The sequence below is a fragment of the Prionailurus viverrinus genome, chromosome D1, assembly GCF_022837055.1.
Source record: "Prionailurus viverrinus isolate Anna chromosome D1, UM_Priviv_1.0, whole genome shotgun sequence".
Lineage (NCBI taxonomy): Eukaryota > Metazoa > Chordata > Mammalia > Carnivora > Felidae > Prionailurus > Prionailurus viverrinus.
The window spans coordinates 113,459,328-113,475,258 of NC_062570.1; the positions used below are offsets into that span (position 1 = coordinate 113,459,328).

Sequence of the window (15,931 nt, forward strand, 5' to 3'; positions counted from 1 at the left end):
AAGCCTGGCGGGGAGTGAGATGGTCTGCGCACGTCTAATGAAATCTGAAGAGGTAATGACTGAGAGCAATCCAGAAAGGATGCCTGACACCATTGAGGAAACTCGCCGAATTCCAAGACGGACAAACAGAAGAGACTCCACGAAGATACTGCAGTGAAAATGCAGAACACTAGAACCACAGCAGTGACCTCTGAGGACGCCACAGAGAAGAGACGCTCTGTCTTCCAAGGAGCAAGATCTCGTCCTCACCTTTGTCCTCAAGACTGACCGCGGAAGCCAGAGAATAGTTGGATAATATTTTCAAGGTGCCGAGAGAAAGCCATTTTGGCAACGGGGGGCCTAGAATTTTCTTCCCAGTGGAAATATTTTTTTTTAAGAAGAACAGTAAAAGAAGTCGTTAAAAAATAAAATAAAATCTGGCAGGTTCTGATTTTCACTGAAGGAAATCCTCATAAATACTTCACGTGGTAAAAAGTGATCCCAGATGTACGATCTGAGATGAAAAATAAATGATGAATGACAGAAGAGACAGATAGGTGGGTAAATGTAAATACATATCGATATTGGAAAACCCTGTTATTTGTGAACCATTGGGTTAAAAAATAAACATGGCCGAATTAAAATACACGACAACAAAGAATATGAGTCAGCAGGAGAATGACTGAATCAAAAGTGTTCTAATGTCCTATTTTGCAGATGTGGGTAAAAGTAGCAATTAGCCCTGCTATAGATCCATTTAAAATATCCTAGGTTAACATCTACAAGAATGACAATAGAATATATAACTTCAAAGCCAATAGAAGGAAAAGCAGAACGAGAAATGACCATCAATCCGACCAAAGCAGCAAAATAAGCATGAAAAGTGTAGTAAAGGGAACATTAAAAATTTAGTACAAATGGAAAGCACAAAATACATTGCTCAACCCAATCTATTAGAACTCAACCCAAATCTATTAGAAATTACATTAAGTATAAATGTGCTAAGTGATTTTAAAAAAACCCCACAAACTCTCAGCCAAAGGGGTGCCTGGGTAGCCCAGTCTGTTGAGCGTCCAACTTCTGACTTCGGCTGGGGCATCATCACACGGTTCATGAGTTTGAGCCCCACATAGGGCCCTGCACCGACAGTGTGGAGCCTGCTTGGGATTCTCTCCCCCCCCTCCACTTGTGCTCTCTCTCCTTCTCAAAATAAATAAATAAAACAAAAAACCCTCAGCCATTAAGTTTACCAAAGACATCCAAAATGTGTATGTAGGATTAAAAAGAAAAGAATTTAAACACCTGACACCAAAATTAGAAAAAGTCACAAGAAAACTGCAGATCAATATCCCTTATGAATACAGATACATTCTTAACAAAATTTAACCCACTAAATATGGCAACATACAAAAGAGATTATGAACCGTGAGCAAGTGGGAAATGCAAGGTTGGTTCAACACTCCAAAAGTGATTAATATATCACACCGTATTAATAGCGTGAGGGATAAAAACCATGTGACCATCTCAAAACGTGCGGAATGGACGTTTGAGAAAATCCAACACCCATTCATGATAAGAGCTCTGAACATGCTAGGAATAGAAGGAAAAACCCTCAAGATGGTAAAGAGCATCTATGGAAAACCTCCAGCTAACATCACACTTCATAGTGAACAACTGAATGCTGTACTTGATCGATTTTATCAGGCTACTTCTAGTCAACATTTTACTGGAAGTTCAAATCAGTGTAAAGAGGCAAAAAGAGAAATTAAAGGCATAAAGATTGGAAGGAAGTAAAACTGTCTTTATTCACATGGCATGATCCTATATGTAGGAAATCCCAAGGAACCAACAACAATAACAATAACCTTGACTAAAGTTAATAACAACAAAGTCACAGTTTATAAGTTTGATATAAAAAGTTAATGGTATTTTTATATACTAGTAATACACGATTCAAAAATGAAATGAAGGAAGCAATTCCATTGACAATAGCACCAAAAATAATAAAATATTCAGAGGTAAGTTTAACAAAAGATGTGGAAGAATTATACACCCAAAATGACATCACTGGAAGAAACTAGAGTAGATCAAATGAGTGGAAGGATATACCATGCTCATGAATTAGGAGACACTATATTAAGATGATAGTTTTTACCAAATGGATCCACAGATTCGACAATCCCTATCAAAATGCCAGTGGGCTTGCTTGCTTGCTTTCTTTCTTTCTTTCTCTCTCTCTCTCTCTCTCTCTCTCTTTCTCTTTCTCTCTTTTTCTTTTTCTTTCTTTCTTTCTTTCTTTCTTTCTTTCTTTCTTTCTTTCTTTCTTTTCTTTCTTTTTCTTTCTTTCTTTCTTTCTTTCTCTCTTCTTTCTTTCTTTCTTTCTTTCTTTCTTTCATTCATTCATTCATGTGGTAGAAACTGACAAGCTGATTCTAAAATTTGTAGAAAAATTCGTAGAGCTTAGAATGGGCAAAACAATTTGAGGGAGAAGAAAAAACTTGGAGGAATTACGCCATCTGGGTTCAAAACATACTGCAAAGCTACAATAACCAAGACAGTGGGATGTGGATTTAAGGACAGGCATATGGATCAAGAGAACAGAACTGAGAATCCAGAAATAAGCCCACATGTTTATGCTCAATTGATTTCTGACAATATAATTTCTGTCTGACAACACAGTAGGAAAAATAGTCTTTTCAATAAAAGAGGCTGAGGTAATTGGATTTCTATAAGGAAAAAAAAGAAATAAAAAAAGGAACTTAACTTAGACTTGACCTCACACCACACCCCAAAATTAACTGAAAATAAATTATAGACCTGAATGTAACAGTTAAACCCATACAACTTCGAGAAGAAAACAGAAGAAAATGTTCATGGCCTTGGGTACACCACCAAAATCATGAGCTCTGCAAGAAACATACATTGGACTTCATTAAAATTTACAACTTTTGTTTTTAAAAGAAATGATTAGAAAAGCCGCAGAGGGGAGAAAATATTTGTAAGTCATATATCTCATAGAGTACTTGTATCTGGAACATATAAACCACTCTTACAACTCAATAACAGAATAAACTGCTTAGTTAGAAAACAGGCAGGAGAGTTGAATAAACATTTCACCAAACACGACTATGAATGTCCAACAGGCCCGTGAAAGGTTGCTCGACGTCATTAGTGATTAGGGAAATGCAAATCAAACCCGCAATGGGATACAATTACACACTCACCAGGTTGGCTAAAATAAAAAAGACCAACCCTACGGTGTATTTGTAAGGATACAGGGAAAGTGCAACCTCTGGACATTACTTGTGGGAAATCAAAATGGTCCAGACCCCTTTGGGAAACAGGTTAGAAGTTTGTTAGAAAGGTGAAAAGAGTCTTACCATAAAAGCCATCAGTTCCGCTCTTACGAACCTAACTAAGAGAAAGGACAACATGTGTCCATACAAAGACTTACAGACAATGGTTCACGGCAGCATTACCTATAATACCCCCAAACTGGAAACTATTCACATGTCCATCAACTGGCAAAAGGATAAACAAAATGCGGTCTAGCCATACAACGGAATACTAGTGAGCATTAACAAGGAAAGAAATAGACGGCACGACACAGAGGAATCTCAGGAACGTTACGTTATGCAAAAAAAGCCACACTCAGAACACCACAAGTTGGATGGCTCCGTTTGTATGAGACACTTACAAAAGACACATTTCTAGCCGTATAGAAACTTAAGGATACGAAGACCGAAAGCTGATCAGTTTTTGACTATGGTTGGGGTGGGAAATGGCAAAGATTGCAAATGGAATTGGGAGAATTGGGGAGTTGTTGAAAATGTTCTCAAGCTTAATTTTTTGTTCTTTAGAGAAAATCTTTTTTATTTGTTTTAATATGAAATTTATTGTCAAATTGGTTTCCATACAATACCCAGTGCTCATCCCAACAGGTGCCCTCCTCAATGCCCATCACCCCCCCACCCCCCCACCCCCCATCAACCCTCAGTTTTATTCTCAGTTTTTAAGAGTCTCTTATGGTTTGCCTCCCTCCCTCCCTAACTTTTTTCCCCTCCCCCATGGTCTTCTGTTAAGTTTCCCAGGATCCACATAAGAGTGAAAACATATGGTATCTGTCTTTCTCTGTATGGCTTATTTCACTTAGCATCACACTCTCCAGTTCCATCCACGTTGCTACAAAAGGCCATATTTCATTTTTTCTCATTGCCACGTAGTACTCCATTGTGTATATAAACCACAATTTCTTTATTCATTCATCAGTTGGTGGACATTTAGGCTCTTTCCATAATTTGGCTATTGTTGAGAGTGCTGCTATGAACATTGGGGTCCAAGTGGCCCTATGCATCAGTACTCCTGTATCCCGTGGGTAAATTCCTAGCAGTGCTATTGCCGGGTCATAGGGTGGATCTATTTTTAATTTTTTGAGGAACCTCCACACTGCTTTCCAGGGCGGCTGCACCAGTTTGCGTTCCCACCAACAGTGCAATATGGCCAGCTAATCTTTGACAAAGCAGGAAAGAATATCCAATGGAAAAAAGACAGTCTCTTTAACAAATGTGCTGGGAGAACTGGACAGCAACACGCAGAAGGATGAAACTAGACCACTTTCTTACACCATTCACAAAAACAAATTCAAAATGGATAAAGGACCTGAATGTGAGACAGGAAACCATCAAAACCCTAGAGGAGAAAGCAGGAAAAAACCTCTCTGACCTCAGCCGCAGCAATTTCTTACTCGACACCTCTCCAAAGGCAAGGGAATTAAAAGCAAAAATGAACTATTGGGACCTCATGAAATAAAAAGCTTCTGCACTGCAAAGGAGACAATCAACACAACTAAAAGGCAAATTTTAGGAATGGGAAAAGGTATTTGCAAATGACATATCAGACAAGGGGCTAGTATCCAAAATCTATAAAGAACTCGCCAAACTCCACACCCGAAAAACAAATAATCCAGTGAAGAAATGGGCAGAAAACATGAATAGACACTTCTCTAAAGAAGACATCCAGATGGCCAACAGGCACACGAGAAGATGCTCAACGTCGCTCCCCATCAGGGAAATACAAATCAAAACCACACTCAGATATCACCTCACGCCGGTCAGAGTGGCTAAAATGAACAAATCAGGAGACTCTAGATGCTGGCGAGGATGTGGAGGAAATCTTTTTAAAAAAAATTTTTGTTATTATTTTTGAGAAAGAGAGAGAGAAGGGGGGAAGGGCAGAGAGAGAGGAGACAGAGGATCAAAGCAGGCTTCAAACTGAGAGCAGAGAGCCGGATGTGGGGCTCGAACCCATGAACCATGAGATCATGGCCTGAGCCCAAGTTGGATGCTTAACCGACTGAGCCACGCACGCGCTCCTCAAGCTTAGTTTTGACAATGGCTGCACATCAAACAAGAAGTTTACTAAAATTTGTTGTGCATTTACACTGCATCAATTTTATGGCATGCAAATTACACCTCAATTAAAGCTCCAAAAAAAAGATGTGCAAACAAAAGTAAGTTTGTATAGCAATGATAATATACCTCAAGGGCAAGCAAAACACTACTTGATATAAAGAGGATGCTATGTGAGTATAAAACACTGAATCCAACAGTGACTATATAAAAAGTTGGATATATGCATCTAATCATAAGATCTAAAAACATATAAAGCAAAAGCTGACAGAAATGTAAGGAACACTAAATTCTCCACAACAGTCGGAATTTTGTTGTATTTCTTGGGAGTGATAGATTGGGTAGATAACAATATTCCAGTGAGAATACAGATTTCAAGAAAATGATTAGCCGGCTTGTCCTAATGGACATAAATATAACCCTGCACCCGACAACGTCAGGAGACACATGGCATTCAAGTACAGAAAGGTCCAGTTAGAAGAATGGGCGACTTATTGTACCACAAAACACGTGTCACAGTATTTCAAAGGACTGATGTCACCCAATCACTTTCTCTGACAAGTGAGATTAGAAAGCTCCCACAATTCTACCAATGACAAAGGTCAGGCTGTAAATAGCTGCTGGGGCAGATAAGGGGTCACCACGGAGATCAGAAAAACATAAGGGAATGAACATTAAATTTAAATGCTATATATCAAAATTGGTTGAGGCACTTTAAGTGGTATTCAGAGGAAAATGTATAACCTTAAATTCACATCTTAGAAATCTAGAAAGCCTGAAAATTAGGAACTATCCACCTAAGAAGAGAATGAGCCATGTTAAGCCCATGTAAATAGAAGGAAGCAAATGAAATGAAATGGAAACCTACAATAGTAAGGATCAACAAGGTCAAAAGTTTTTTATTTTTTTCACTAATATGAATGAATTTATTATCGACAAATAGTTGGCAAGCTCAACCAATGGGAAAAAACGTGAAGGCAAAATAAACGATATTGGCAATTAAGAAAGGTTCCTAGTTACTGAGGATACAGGCATTAGAATGATAATGCCAGGGGGCACCTGGGGGACTCAGTCGGTCAAGCTTCCGACTCTTGATTTCAGCTCAGGTCATGATCTCACGGTTCGTGAGTCTGAGCCCCGTGTCGGGCTCTGTGCCGACAGAGTGGAGCCTCCTTGGGATTCTCTCTCTCCCTCTCTTTGCTCCTCCCCCACTCACACACTCTCTCTCTCTCAAAATAATTAAGTAAAAAGTAAAAAAAAATAAAACGATAATGCCGGTAAGTTGGAAAACTGAGAAGAAATGTACACATTTCTAGAACGTACAACTCAACAAAACTGACACAAGAAGAGATGGAAAACCTGTGTCCTACAACCATTGAGGCCATTGACTTAGAACGTGAAGTCTTCCCGCAAAGAAAGCACCAGGCCTAGCTGGCTTTACCTTTAAACGTCACTAAACATTCAAGGGAGAAAAAAAATCCCAATTCTAAGTAAAATATTCTACAATACAGGAAAAGAGGGAACACCTCTCGGCCCACTCAGCGAGGCTCACGTAAATTTCATACCAGAACCTGCCGAAGACAGCACAGAAAAAGGACAGTTAGGCTGTGTGTGTATCTCGCACATAAATGCCAACGCACAACTCCTGAAGCAAATACTAGCCAGCGGGTTTCAGCAGCGCCTGGGAAATGATGCACAATGTGAGGTGGGGGTGGGTGAGGCCGGAGACCAAAGGGACAGCCGGACGATCACCTAGTGGGAGAGGACAAACACCTAGAGGCTGCGGGGAGGCCGTGGTGAGCAGCAGGGCAGGGCATCAAGGCGGCTCCTGGGGGTGAGCGGGGAGGGGGTTGCTGGGAGGACGGGGCCTCAGGCCAGCTGGCGGCTGGGGGGATTAGGCCAGAGCAAGGGAGCCGAGTCTGGTGCAGACTTCAAGGCCTGGGTAGCCGGGCTTATCTGATCCGAGGGGAGGGGGCCAGGGCAGCTGTGGCGGGGGCTTTCGTGTCCAGGAGAAAGGTATGCCTGGCCAGGGCCTGGGACGGGAGCCTGCGGAAGGAGGGTCAGGTGTTGGGGGGCCCCTTCCCACCCACACCCTCTGAACCGGGGCCTGCAAACCCAGGCCTTCCAGGCTTTAAGCCGTGGACGTTTCCGGCAGAAACAGAGAAGAAAGAAATGCTCCCGGCCCCAGCCCACCGCGTTCCTCGTATCAGCAAAAGCAGCACGAACTGAACTTGCAAAATCAACAGGGCTCAACATAAACGGTGCAGCGGGTCCTGAGGACCGAGCTAAGAATACATACGGGGAGGAAGGTTGGAGCAGTCTTCCCCAGGGAGTCCCCAGGGAGCCAAGGGCACGCCTGTCCTCTGAGCAGCCCTGGAAGAGCCGGGAGCCGGGGGCCGGGCAGGGGCCGTGTTCTCAGGACTCCTGTTCCGGGGCCTGTCTGAATCTGTGCCGCTCCCCTGGGCGGCTCGGCCTCCGGACCTTACTGCTTGCTCCCCACTCCCCAGCCCCAGCCTGCCCCCTGCTTGGCCCTCCACGCTTATACCCGGCCTCTCCTCCAACAGACCCCTCATATTTCCGTGTTTCTGAAGCACTTTCTGGCTCCCTCTGTCTCTGCACCTCAGCTCCCCGACCCCTCTGTGGCCTCCACTGGGACCGGTTCTTCCCCTAGCCAGCTGTGTGACCCTGGGCAAGCGCTCCACCTCTCCGGGCCTCAGTTTCCCCACCTGTAAGAAAGGATTGGCTTGGCCACATACAAGTCCTTTCCGGAATACAGGCGGCACGGAGCACGGGGTGGCTTTTTAAACAGAAGCATGCAAAGAGCGGTTCACACCATTTGCTTTCACTACTGAAGGGAGGCCTGGGTGGGGGGCAGGTTCCCGGCCGTCTGGAGGGGGAGGCCCATGGGGGCACAGGCCGTGGGGTGGGAATGCTCGGCAGCCAGGGGCGGGAACAGACGGGTGGGGGGCTCTGAGCTGGGGGAAGCCTCCACTGCCACGCCCGAGCCGTGACGAGGGCTCGGGCAGTGAGTACATGGGCCCTTCTGTCCCAGGTGGCCCCCTGGCCTGGACATAAGGAAAGGGGGCTCTTTGCAGGGAAATTGAGCCCCCACCCCCAGACAAGCTGAGCTAGCTTTCCCTGCAAGTGGACACCCCAGACCCCTGGTCTTTGGAACTGATCCGTTCCCGAGAATGGGGGCCAGCAGCCGTGCAGCCCAGACGCCCCTCTCCCCCTCCTCCTCCAGCCTCTGGCCTGCAGCTCCGAGAGCCCGCCCGGGACGGGGCACCCGGACCGCTGAGGCCCGAGGGCCGGCCCGGTGGCGGTGGGGTTAGGGAAGGCCCAGGGATTTCCTGCCCCCGGCTTCCTGCAGTCAGCAGGATTGCTTGGGGGGTTGTTTATAGTCCCGATGGGCCCAGCGATAACTGTGATAATGTGGGGCCCGGGACGTGCCACTCTGCCCTCTGGACCTGGCGAGGCCCTTTCCCAGGGCCTGTCCCCCGAGGGGGCATGGGCCGGCGGTGGGGGAGGGCCAGAGCAGGCCGAGGGGTGGCCTCTGCCCAGGGCAGCCCATCTCCAGCAGCGCCTTGAGGGATGACAGTGGGGCTGAGGCTGGGCGGGGAGCACGGCCTGCCCGGGACCGTGGCGACCCTGAGCAGATGAGGCCACCTCTCAGCCCGAGCCGGTCCCCACAGCAGGAGGGGGTGGAGACTGCCCAGAACCGGCCTCCTGAATCGCCGCCCGTGTGGACATCCGAGTCTTACCGCCCAGCCACGGCCCCTCTCCCGGGTGCCGAGGCCGCTGGGGGCGTTGCTCCCAAACCTTGTCGCCAGGGATCAGGGACTCCGGAAAACGCTTCTTTGTTGTTCAGATCTGAAGAAACACGGGCACGTAGCTCTGTTTCCCCAAGGCCAGCGCTGGCCCCACCTTGGCCAACCACGGTTCTGCGTCCTGGTCCTCAGGCCCCGCAGGCTGCTGGATGCCGTTGCTCCAGCCTGGGGAGGGGGCGCTGCTCCCCGAGACCCTGTCTCCTACCCACTGTCACCCCCAGAGGACACCAGGCTCAGTCTGAGTTTAAAGGGGTGGCCTGTCCTGAGACCTGGCGGGCAGAGCTGTGAGAAAGGCCGAGAACAGCAGGGCAGAGGGTCAAGGAGAGGCGAGCACATCTGGAAGCTGGCGGAACAGGGGCCACTCCCGGGGCCGTCGGGGGCAGGAAGGCTCATGCACCCACAGGCCGCCATAATTCCTGTCGGCTGTGGGGGCCGGGGTTCCAGGGCTGGGTGCGGAGGTCGGGGAGAGGGGCCTGGGTCTATTCCTTGCTCGAGCTCTGCTTCCTTGGGCGTCTAGAAGCCCCCACACAGGTGCCTGGCCTGCTGCACTGAGTGTGGCCACCAGCTGCTTCTAGAAGGGCATGGCAGCCCCGAGCCCCTGGCCCCACGCACAAAGAAGAGAGAGTGCCAAGGATACACCTTGTTCACTGCAGCGGCGAAGCCCAGGGTCCCTGGGCCTCTGGTACCTCCTGGCTGGTCCCGTCCTGCCAGGCAGGGCTGTCTGCCACCGGGTGAGAGCAGGCCAGGTACCCGCCCGCCTCGGGTCTGCACTGGCCAGAGGGCCAGGCCCCACGGCAGGGTCAAATGTGTCAGCTGGCCAGGCCCGGAGTGAGGGTCCCTGTGGCACCTGGACAGTGCTCTCCCCCCTGGCCCCTGCCTGGTCCCACACTGTGTCACGGCCCAGCTGCCAGCCCGGGCCGGGGGCAGATGGAGCAGGTGGGGAGGTGGTGACGCTGCGGACCGGCGCCCGGGTGGGAACACGGAGCTGCACCCCTGCCCGCCCACTCAGCTGCGGCGGGCTGAAAGCGGGCCAGAGCCCGGCGTTGCCGGGGAAACCGAGCGGCAGACACAGGCCCTGCCCAGCAGAAATTCCTCTATTTTTAGCCTCCCAGCTACTTTCAGATAAAGCCCGTGTAGACGGACGAGCTGTCGGGCAAGATAACAGCCCGCTCCAGACCACAGAGATTTCACAGGGTGGGCCTGAGCCTGAGAAAGGCCCTCCCACTCCCCAGAGCCTCCCTCGGCCCCCAGGGCACCCCGGGAAGAGGGCCCCCGGGCTGAGAGGCCTGCAAGGCTGCTGGGGGAGTGGGGGCATCCTGGGGGGCCGAGCGCCCTGTGCCTGGGGCAGAGGGAGCACGGGTTTTGCGGCACAGAATTGGAATCCCGGGCCCGGGGTCCCACCTGGCCGCCCAGCAGGGCCTTGGCCGGCCCCCGGCCACCATCTCCGTCAGAACCCTACAGCCGCGGGTCCTCGAGCATGCGACCCTTCCTCCCTGCCCACGCACGATGATGCACCTGCGAGCCACGGTCAGCACCTCTGATGTTCCCCCAGACGGCACTGCCCGCCCCCCGCGCGCACCGGGAGGGGCCCGTGGGCACCGGCTGCCGCTGGTCAGTAAAGAAGCCCCTTGCCAGAGGTCTGCAAACCAGGGGACCGACGCCCAGCTTCATCCAGGGGGGGTGGATGTGAGCCGGATCTCGGGGAGCTCCCGGGGCCGTGCGAACCGCACTGAGCACAGGAGGAGGGGGCAGGGAGGCCCGCAGCCCCCTAGCACCCCCGGAACCCCGCACGGCAGCTCAGGACGGATGTGGGAGAGCGAACGGCCACCGCGGGTGCCAGCCCCCGGGACGGTGACCGGCAGAGCCAGTGGGGGGACCGGGCCCCTCGCGCCTACCTTGTCTTCTACCCGGTTGAGGCGGGCCCCGATGGTGTTGCTGCCCCGGTCCTTGCTTTTTTCTGTGGGGTAGAGCACCAGAATCAGGGACGCGTGTTGGCCCCGGGGCAGGGCCTCAGAGAGCAGGGTGACGGGGGTGGGGGGCTCACCTGGGAGGACGTCTCTGCAAGCTCTTCCCTGCTGGGAGCTCCAGACGTGGGCGGGGCAGGGAGCCCCGTGGCCCACTGCCTCTTCAGGTCTGTGACCACCCAGGCACCCCCACAACTCAGTCTTGCGCTATTCCAAACGTTTTTTTTTTATTACTCTTACATTTGTTCTGGTTTTGGTGATCTGTCATCAGTGACGGGACTCGCTGAGAGCCCAGATGACGGTTTGCACTTCTGAGCAACAACGTTTTTTTAATTGAGGCGTGCACGTTGGTTTTGCAGACATATGCCGTCGCACACAGCAGACTACAATACGGTGTAAACGTAACTTTTACGCGCACCGCGAAACCCTAAAATCCTTCGGCTCACTTTATTGCGATATTTGCTTTATGGCGGTGGTCTGGGAACGAACGTGGACCTTCTGTGCCCCCTGTCCCCCGCCCCAGGCTGCACTAGCCCTGCCCAGGCCGAGCTGCCCTGCCTTCTGGCCCCTGTGTGAGCCACGGCTCCCGCTTGAACTTGGGCTAGGCCGATCCCAAGGAACTTCCTAGTGTGACCGTAGCCCCGCTCCAGAGGACACGAGGCGTCAGAGCTGGAGAATGGCATCCCCCTCACTGCTGCTGATGGTCCCTCGGGCTCTGGGCTGGCTACTCACCCCCCGAGCCCCCTTCCCCAGGTCTCCTCCTTCATAGGATACGGGTCACGTTTCTACCGCTAGATCTTTGATGGCCCAGAAGGCCTGCTGTTTAAAGGGACCACGTGGTTCCTTGCACTAACTGAAACTTTCTTTGTAGGGCGTGTAATTCCAGGGCACTTGGCTCAGGGTTGGGTCCACCTGGTCCCCTCTGGCGTGTTGAGTGTCCTGGACCTCTGAGGCCCTGGTGGCCCATTCTGGTGGGGAGAGGCAGGTGAGGGTGCTGGCCACCCTACGTTGACGTGGGAACCCACCTGAGACAGAGATGAAAAGGGACGGCTTCCCGATGGACTGGTCCAGCCTGGGAGGGAGACAGACGGGGACGAGCTCGTGCTGGGCCTGGGCGCCGCGCATGCACTCAGCCCACTGGTGGGTGGACAGGCAAGGGGCCCAACAGCGCGACAAGCCACCCACCCCTTTCGGGGGCACCCACAAAGCTGCCGGGGGCTTTCCAGGCCCCAGAGGCTGTACTACTATGGGCAGGGGGCTCAGAGGTGGGGAGCAGTGGCTGGAAAGCCCCTTAGACGTACCCCCTGGGCAGCGCAGGGCCTCAGGACTGCCCAGTGTCCTGTCATTGTCTTGTAAGCGGCCCAGGCCAGGTGCCTCAGCCACACTCAGAGAGAACGTCCCGCGAGTGAGCCCTTCCAGAGCGAGGCCAGGTTGCCGAGATGGGTGGGCTTCATATCCCTAGAGCGGGTTAGCCATGGGGCTGGGCGGGGTGGGGAGCAGCCCGAGGACAGGCACGGTGTCCCAGCCATACCCTGTGACACAGGCCGTTGGGTTCCCAGGCTAGCCCGCGGTAGAGGCACAGCCAGCCTGAGCCTGCGCAGGGCCCAAGGACCATGCTGCCTCCGTGGGAACGAGGGCTCCGGGCTCGACGCCAGAGCCTGGAACACGGTGGGCCCCAGTACTTAGGGTTCGCGGCTCCAGGTCTAGAACTGGGACAGCCCAGGGTGCAGACCCGGGGGTGGGGGTGGGGGGCGGGGCTTTGCCCCTGGCAGTCTCCCGGGCGGTGGGGCGGGGCCTGGCCCTTGCCCGGAAGTGGGGGGTAGGAGGCCTGTGCTGTGGGTGGGGCGGTGGGAAGGGCTGCCCAGGGTCGCGCGGGGGAGGGGTGGGGGGGGTGTGGAGCAGGGGCCGCCAGGCCGGTGCGGGAGGGGGCCCCCCCCACCCCGCCGACCTCCCTGTCCTGCGATCCCGGCAGCAGCGCCCACCTTCTCTGCAGCTCTTTGATGCGCACCATGAGGTTGAGGTGGCCCTGGGAGTACTGCTCGATGACGTCCCGCACGTCGTAGGGCTTCCGCGCTTGCTGCAGGGCGGAAAGATGCGTCACCCCGGGCCCCGCGGGCAACTCGCAGGGAAGCCGCCCGCCTCCAGGGGCCCCTTGTGGGTTTAAGGAGGTTACCCCTGGGGCCCAACAGGGCAGTGCTGGCCCAGCACGCCCTCTCCAGTGGCTCGGCTGCTCCAGTCTTGGTCACTGGGGCTGGGTGATCCTGGGCCGGCGCTTGGCCTCTCTGGGCCTTAGCTTCCGGCTCACTCACCGCAGGGGCCTGCCTGCTTTCCCTTTCCTGGTTACCAGCCTCTGTTCTTGGGAAGAGCTGGTCCTGCTGATGGGCACACACAGCTCTGTGCAGCCACTGTCCCCCTGGCCCCAAGCTGAGCCTGGACACACTCGCGGACAGGTGCGCCCACTGTTCTCAGGGAGGTGGGGGGGGGGCCGCTCTGCCCTCTTCCCAGATAGTCTCCGCGGCAGGTGGAGGTGGCCTCAGGTGACAGCCTCAGCCAGCCGTGCCTGCTCTCTGGCACAGGCCGCTTGCCGGGCTCCTGAGGCCGCCAGGGCAGAGGGGCTGTTTGCACAGCAAGCCTGGGGCCGCGCAGGGCAGGGCAGCTGACCCCAAGGCACCTGGGCTTGGTGCCAGCTCTGAGCCCGTAAATGCACGTGGGGCTCAGGTGAAATCACCAGAAACCACAACAGAGAGAATGAGGCTTCTTATGATGCTAGTGAAACCTCAAGCCGCATTTATGGCCCCATTCCCAGGAGCCCGTGGGCTGAGGGTCTCCCCCAGGTAGCAGCAGGCCGGCTGGATGGGGGTTCGACGGCCCAGGAGGCCCTTCACCCACACAATCCAGCCAGAGCCGCGTGGGGACGTAGAGCCCGCCTACCCAAGGGCCCAGGGTCCTTGTTAGCACTGAAGAGTCCACGTTAGCACTGAGTTTGGGGGTGCTGCCTCTTGCTGAGGAGGGCAAAGGCCCGGCCATCTTGGTGCAGCAGGCCGGCTGGGTCAGAGGCCAAGAAGGAGTGAGGTGCAGATACCCCACCCGATGTCAGGGCTGGCTCTCGAGCCTGGGGGCCCCTGGGGACATGTCCCCCGGCCCACCTGAGGCCTCCCCTCCTTGGGGTGCCCTCTCCCCCCGAGACTGGGGCTACCCTAGTCTGAGGGCATGGCCACCCCTGCTTCCCCAGAAAGACGGGCCCCCCTGAGGGCACCTCCTTCAGATCCCCGGGTACCCTTCTGACACGCCCAGGGGCCCTGCACTCAACACGGGCACCCTGGCATTATGCTTGCCAGGTCCAAGGAGGTCCAAGGAGAGGTCCAAGGCAGAGGCCTCCCCCTCCCAGGGGCCCAGGGGGTTCCTGCGCCCCACACGATCTACCGGGGGGGCCCTCCCAGGCAACATACAGTCTTTCTCCGGGCCCCGAGTCAGGACCCTGAGATTGGCGGGGCTGGGATTGCCCTGATCTTCCCCAAACCATAGCTGTGCCTCCAACAGGGGGACCTGCAACCGTGCGGGGCCCCAGAACCACCCGTGTCACCTTGTGGGCCGCATGCCAGGCCTGTCCCGACATCACAGGGTCGGGCACAGGCTGGGACTCCAGGCCATCCACACTGAGCTGAGTGACGGTCGTCAAAACAACACTTGGGTACGGGCTAGTGCTAATGTCCCCAGATCTTGGTTTTTCCTTCTGTGCGATGGGGGATGCCGATCCCTGACCGTCCCTTCTGCAAGATGGGAATAGGGATGTCTGCTCGTCCCTTCTGTAAGAGTCTGAGCTCTTCCTTGGTGCACGCTGAAGGCGGCCCTGAGTCATGACAGCCTGCTGTGGGCCAAAGCGCTTTGGGAGGCATGTGGCACCTACAGGCGTGCCGTGAGGTCTGGGGCAGGCTGGGGCACCGGCTGGCTTCAGAGTTCAAGGTGGTGCAGGCCTGGCCTGGGGTGGGGCACATCCCTGTGCCGGGCTCCCAGACAGGCTGGAGGTCGTGGAGGGTGGCGTGTAGGGAGACCTGGGCACCTGAGCGTGTTGGGACTTTGGTGGGCACAAATGCGCCTTTGGGCAGGCACGGGAGTTCGGGAGCGTGTACGGCCCGCAGAGGAGGGGGCGGCTCTCTGGGCGTGGCTCGGGGTAAGGCTGCTGGGCACGGCCCCGCCCACCTCACCTTGGTCAGAGCGTAGACCACAGAAGGGTCAGTGACGCCGGCTGACACCCAGGGCCCGTGGCCCAGTGGGGCCCCAGGCCCTCTGAGACTTCTCAGTACGGATGAGCCCCCCAGGGTCTGGTCCGCACTCCTGGAGGCCTCTGTCAAAGGGGCTGCCTGGGGCCCAGCTGCAGAAACCATCTCAGCTTTCTCTCCAGAGCTAGTTTCCTCCGGCCGCAGCAGCCGGAGCCTGAGATGAGCTGAGATAATGCAGGGCCGACCAGACTGACCGACGGTGGACACGGGAGTTCAAGGCAAACTCGGAGGCCTACGAGGCTCTGGCTCCTCTGGCCAGACACAGGGGCGGCCCGCCGGGCACTTATCGGCCAGCCAGCGAGGCAGGCGGGGGGCCACCCGCCACGTCTGCGGCCCCTGAGGCTGGGGGCGGGGCGGGGTGCGGGTGCAGGCAGACAGACAGACAGGCTGTTGTAGGGGGAAGGGAAGGCATCCCTGACAGCTGGGCCTGGGCCGGAGCCCTGCAGAGCTCCTCCCTGCCAGGGGCTCCCCCC

At 54.1% G+C, this 15,931-nt stretch overlaps 1 protein-coding gene across 4 annotated transcripts in view; it reads right to left on the minus strand.

Moving 5' to 3' along the window:
- KCNQ1 (potassium voltage-gated channel subfamily Q member 1) overlaps nucleotides 1-15,931 on the minus strand; it is a 321,709-nt gene that overhangs the window by 62,193 nt on the left and 243,585 nt on the right. For 2 of the 4 annotated variants that reach the window (XM_047823459.1, XM_047823462.1), the window contains 3 exons: nucleotides 13,161-13,255; nucleotides 12,204-12,250; nucleotides 11,110-11,171 (listed from right to left, as the gene is read on the minus strand). In XM_047823459.1, the coding sequence (XP_047679415.1) occupies nucleotides 11,110-11,171; nucleotides 12,204-12,250; nucleotides 13,161-13,255 (204 nt within the window). The remainder of the gene's footprint in view (nucleotides 1-11,109; nucleotides 11,172-12,203; nucleotides 12,251-13,160; nucleotides 13,256-15,931) is intronic. The other 2 variants (XM_047823461.1, XM_047823460.1) reach the window with 1 other exon arrangement.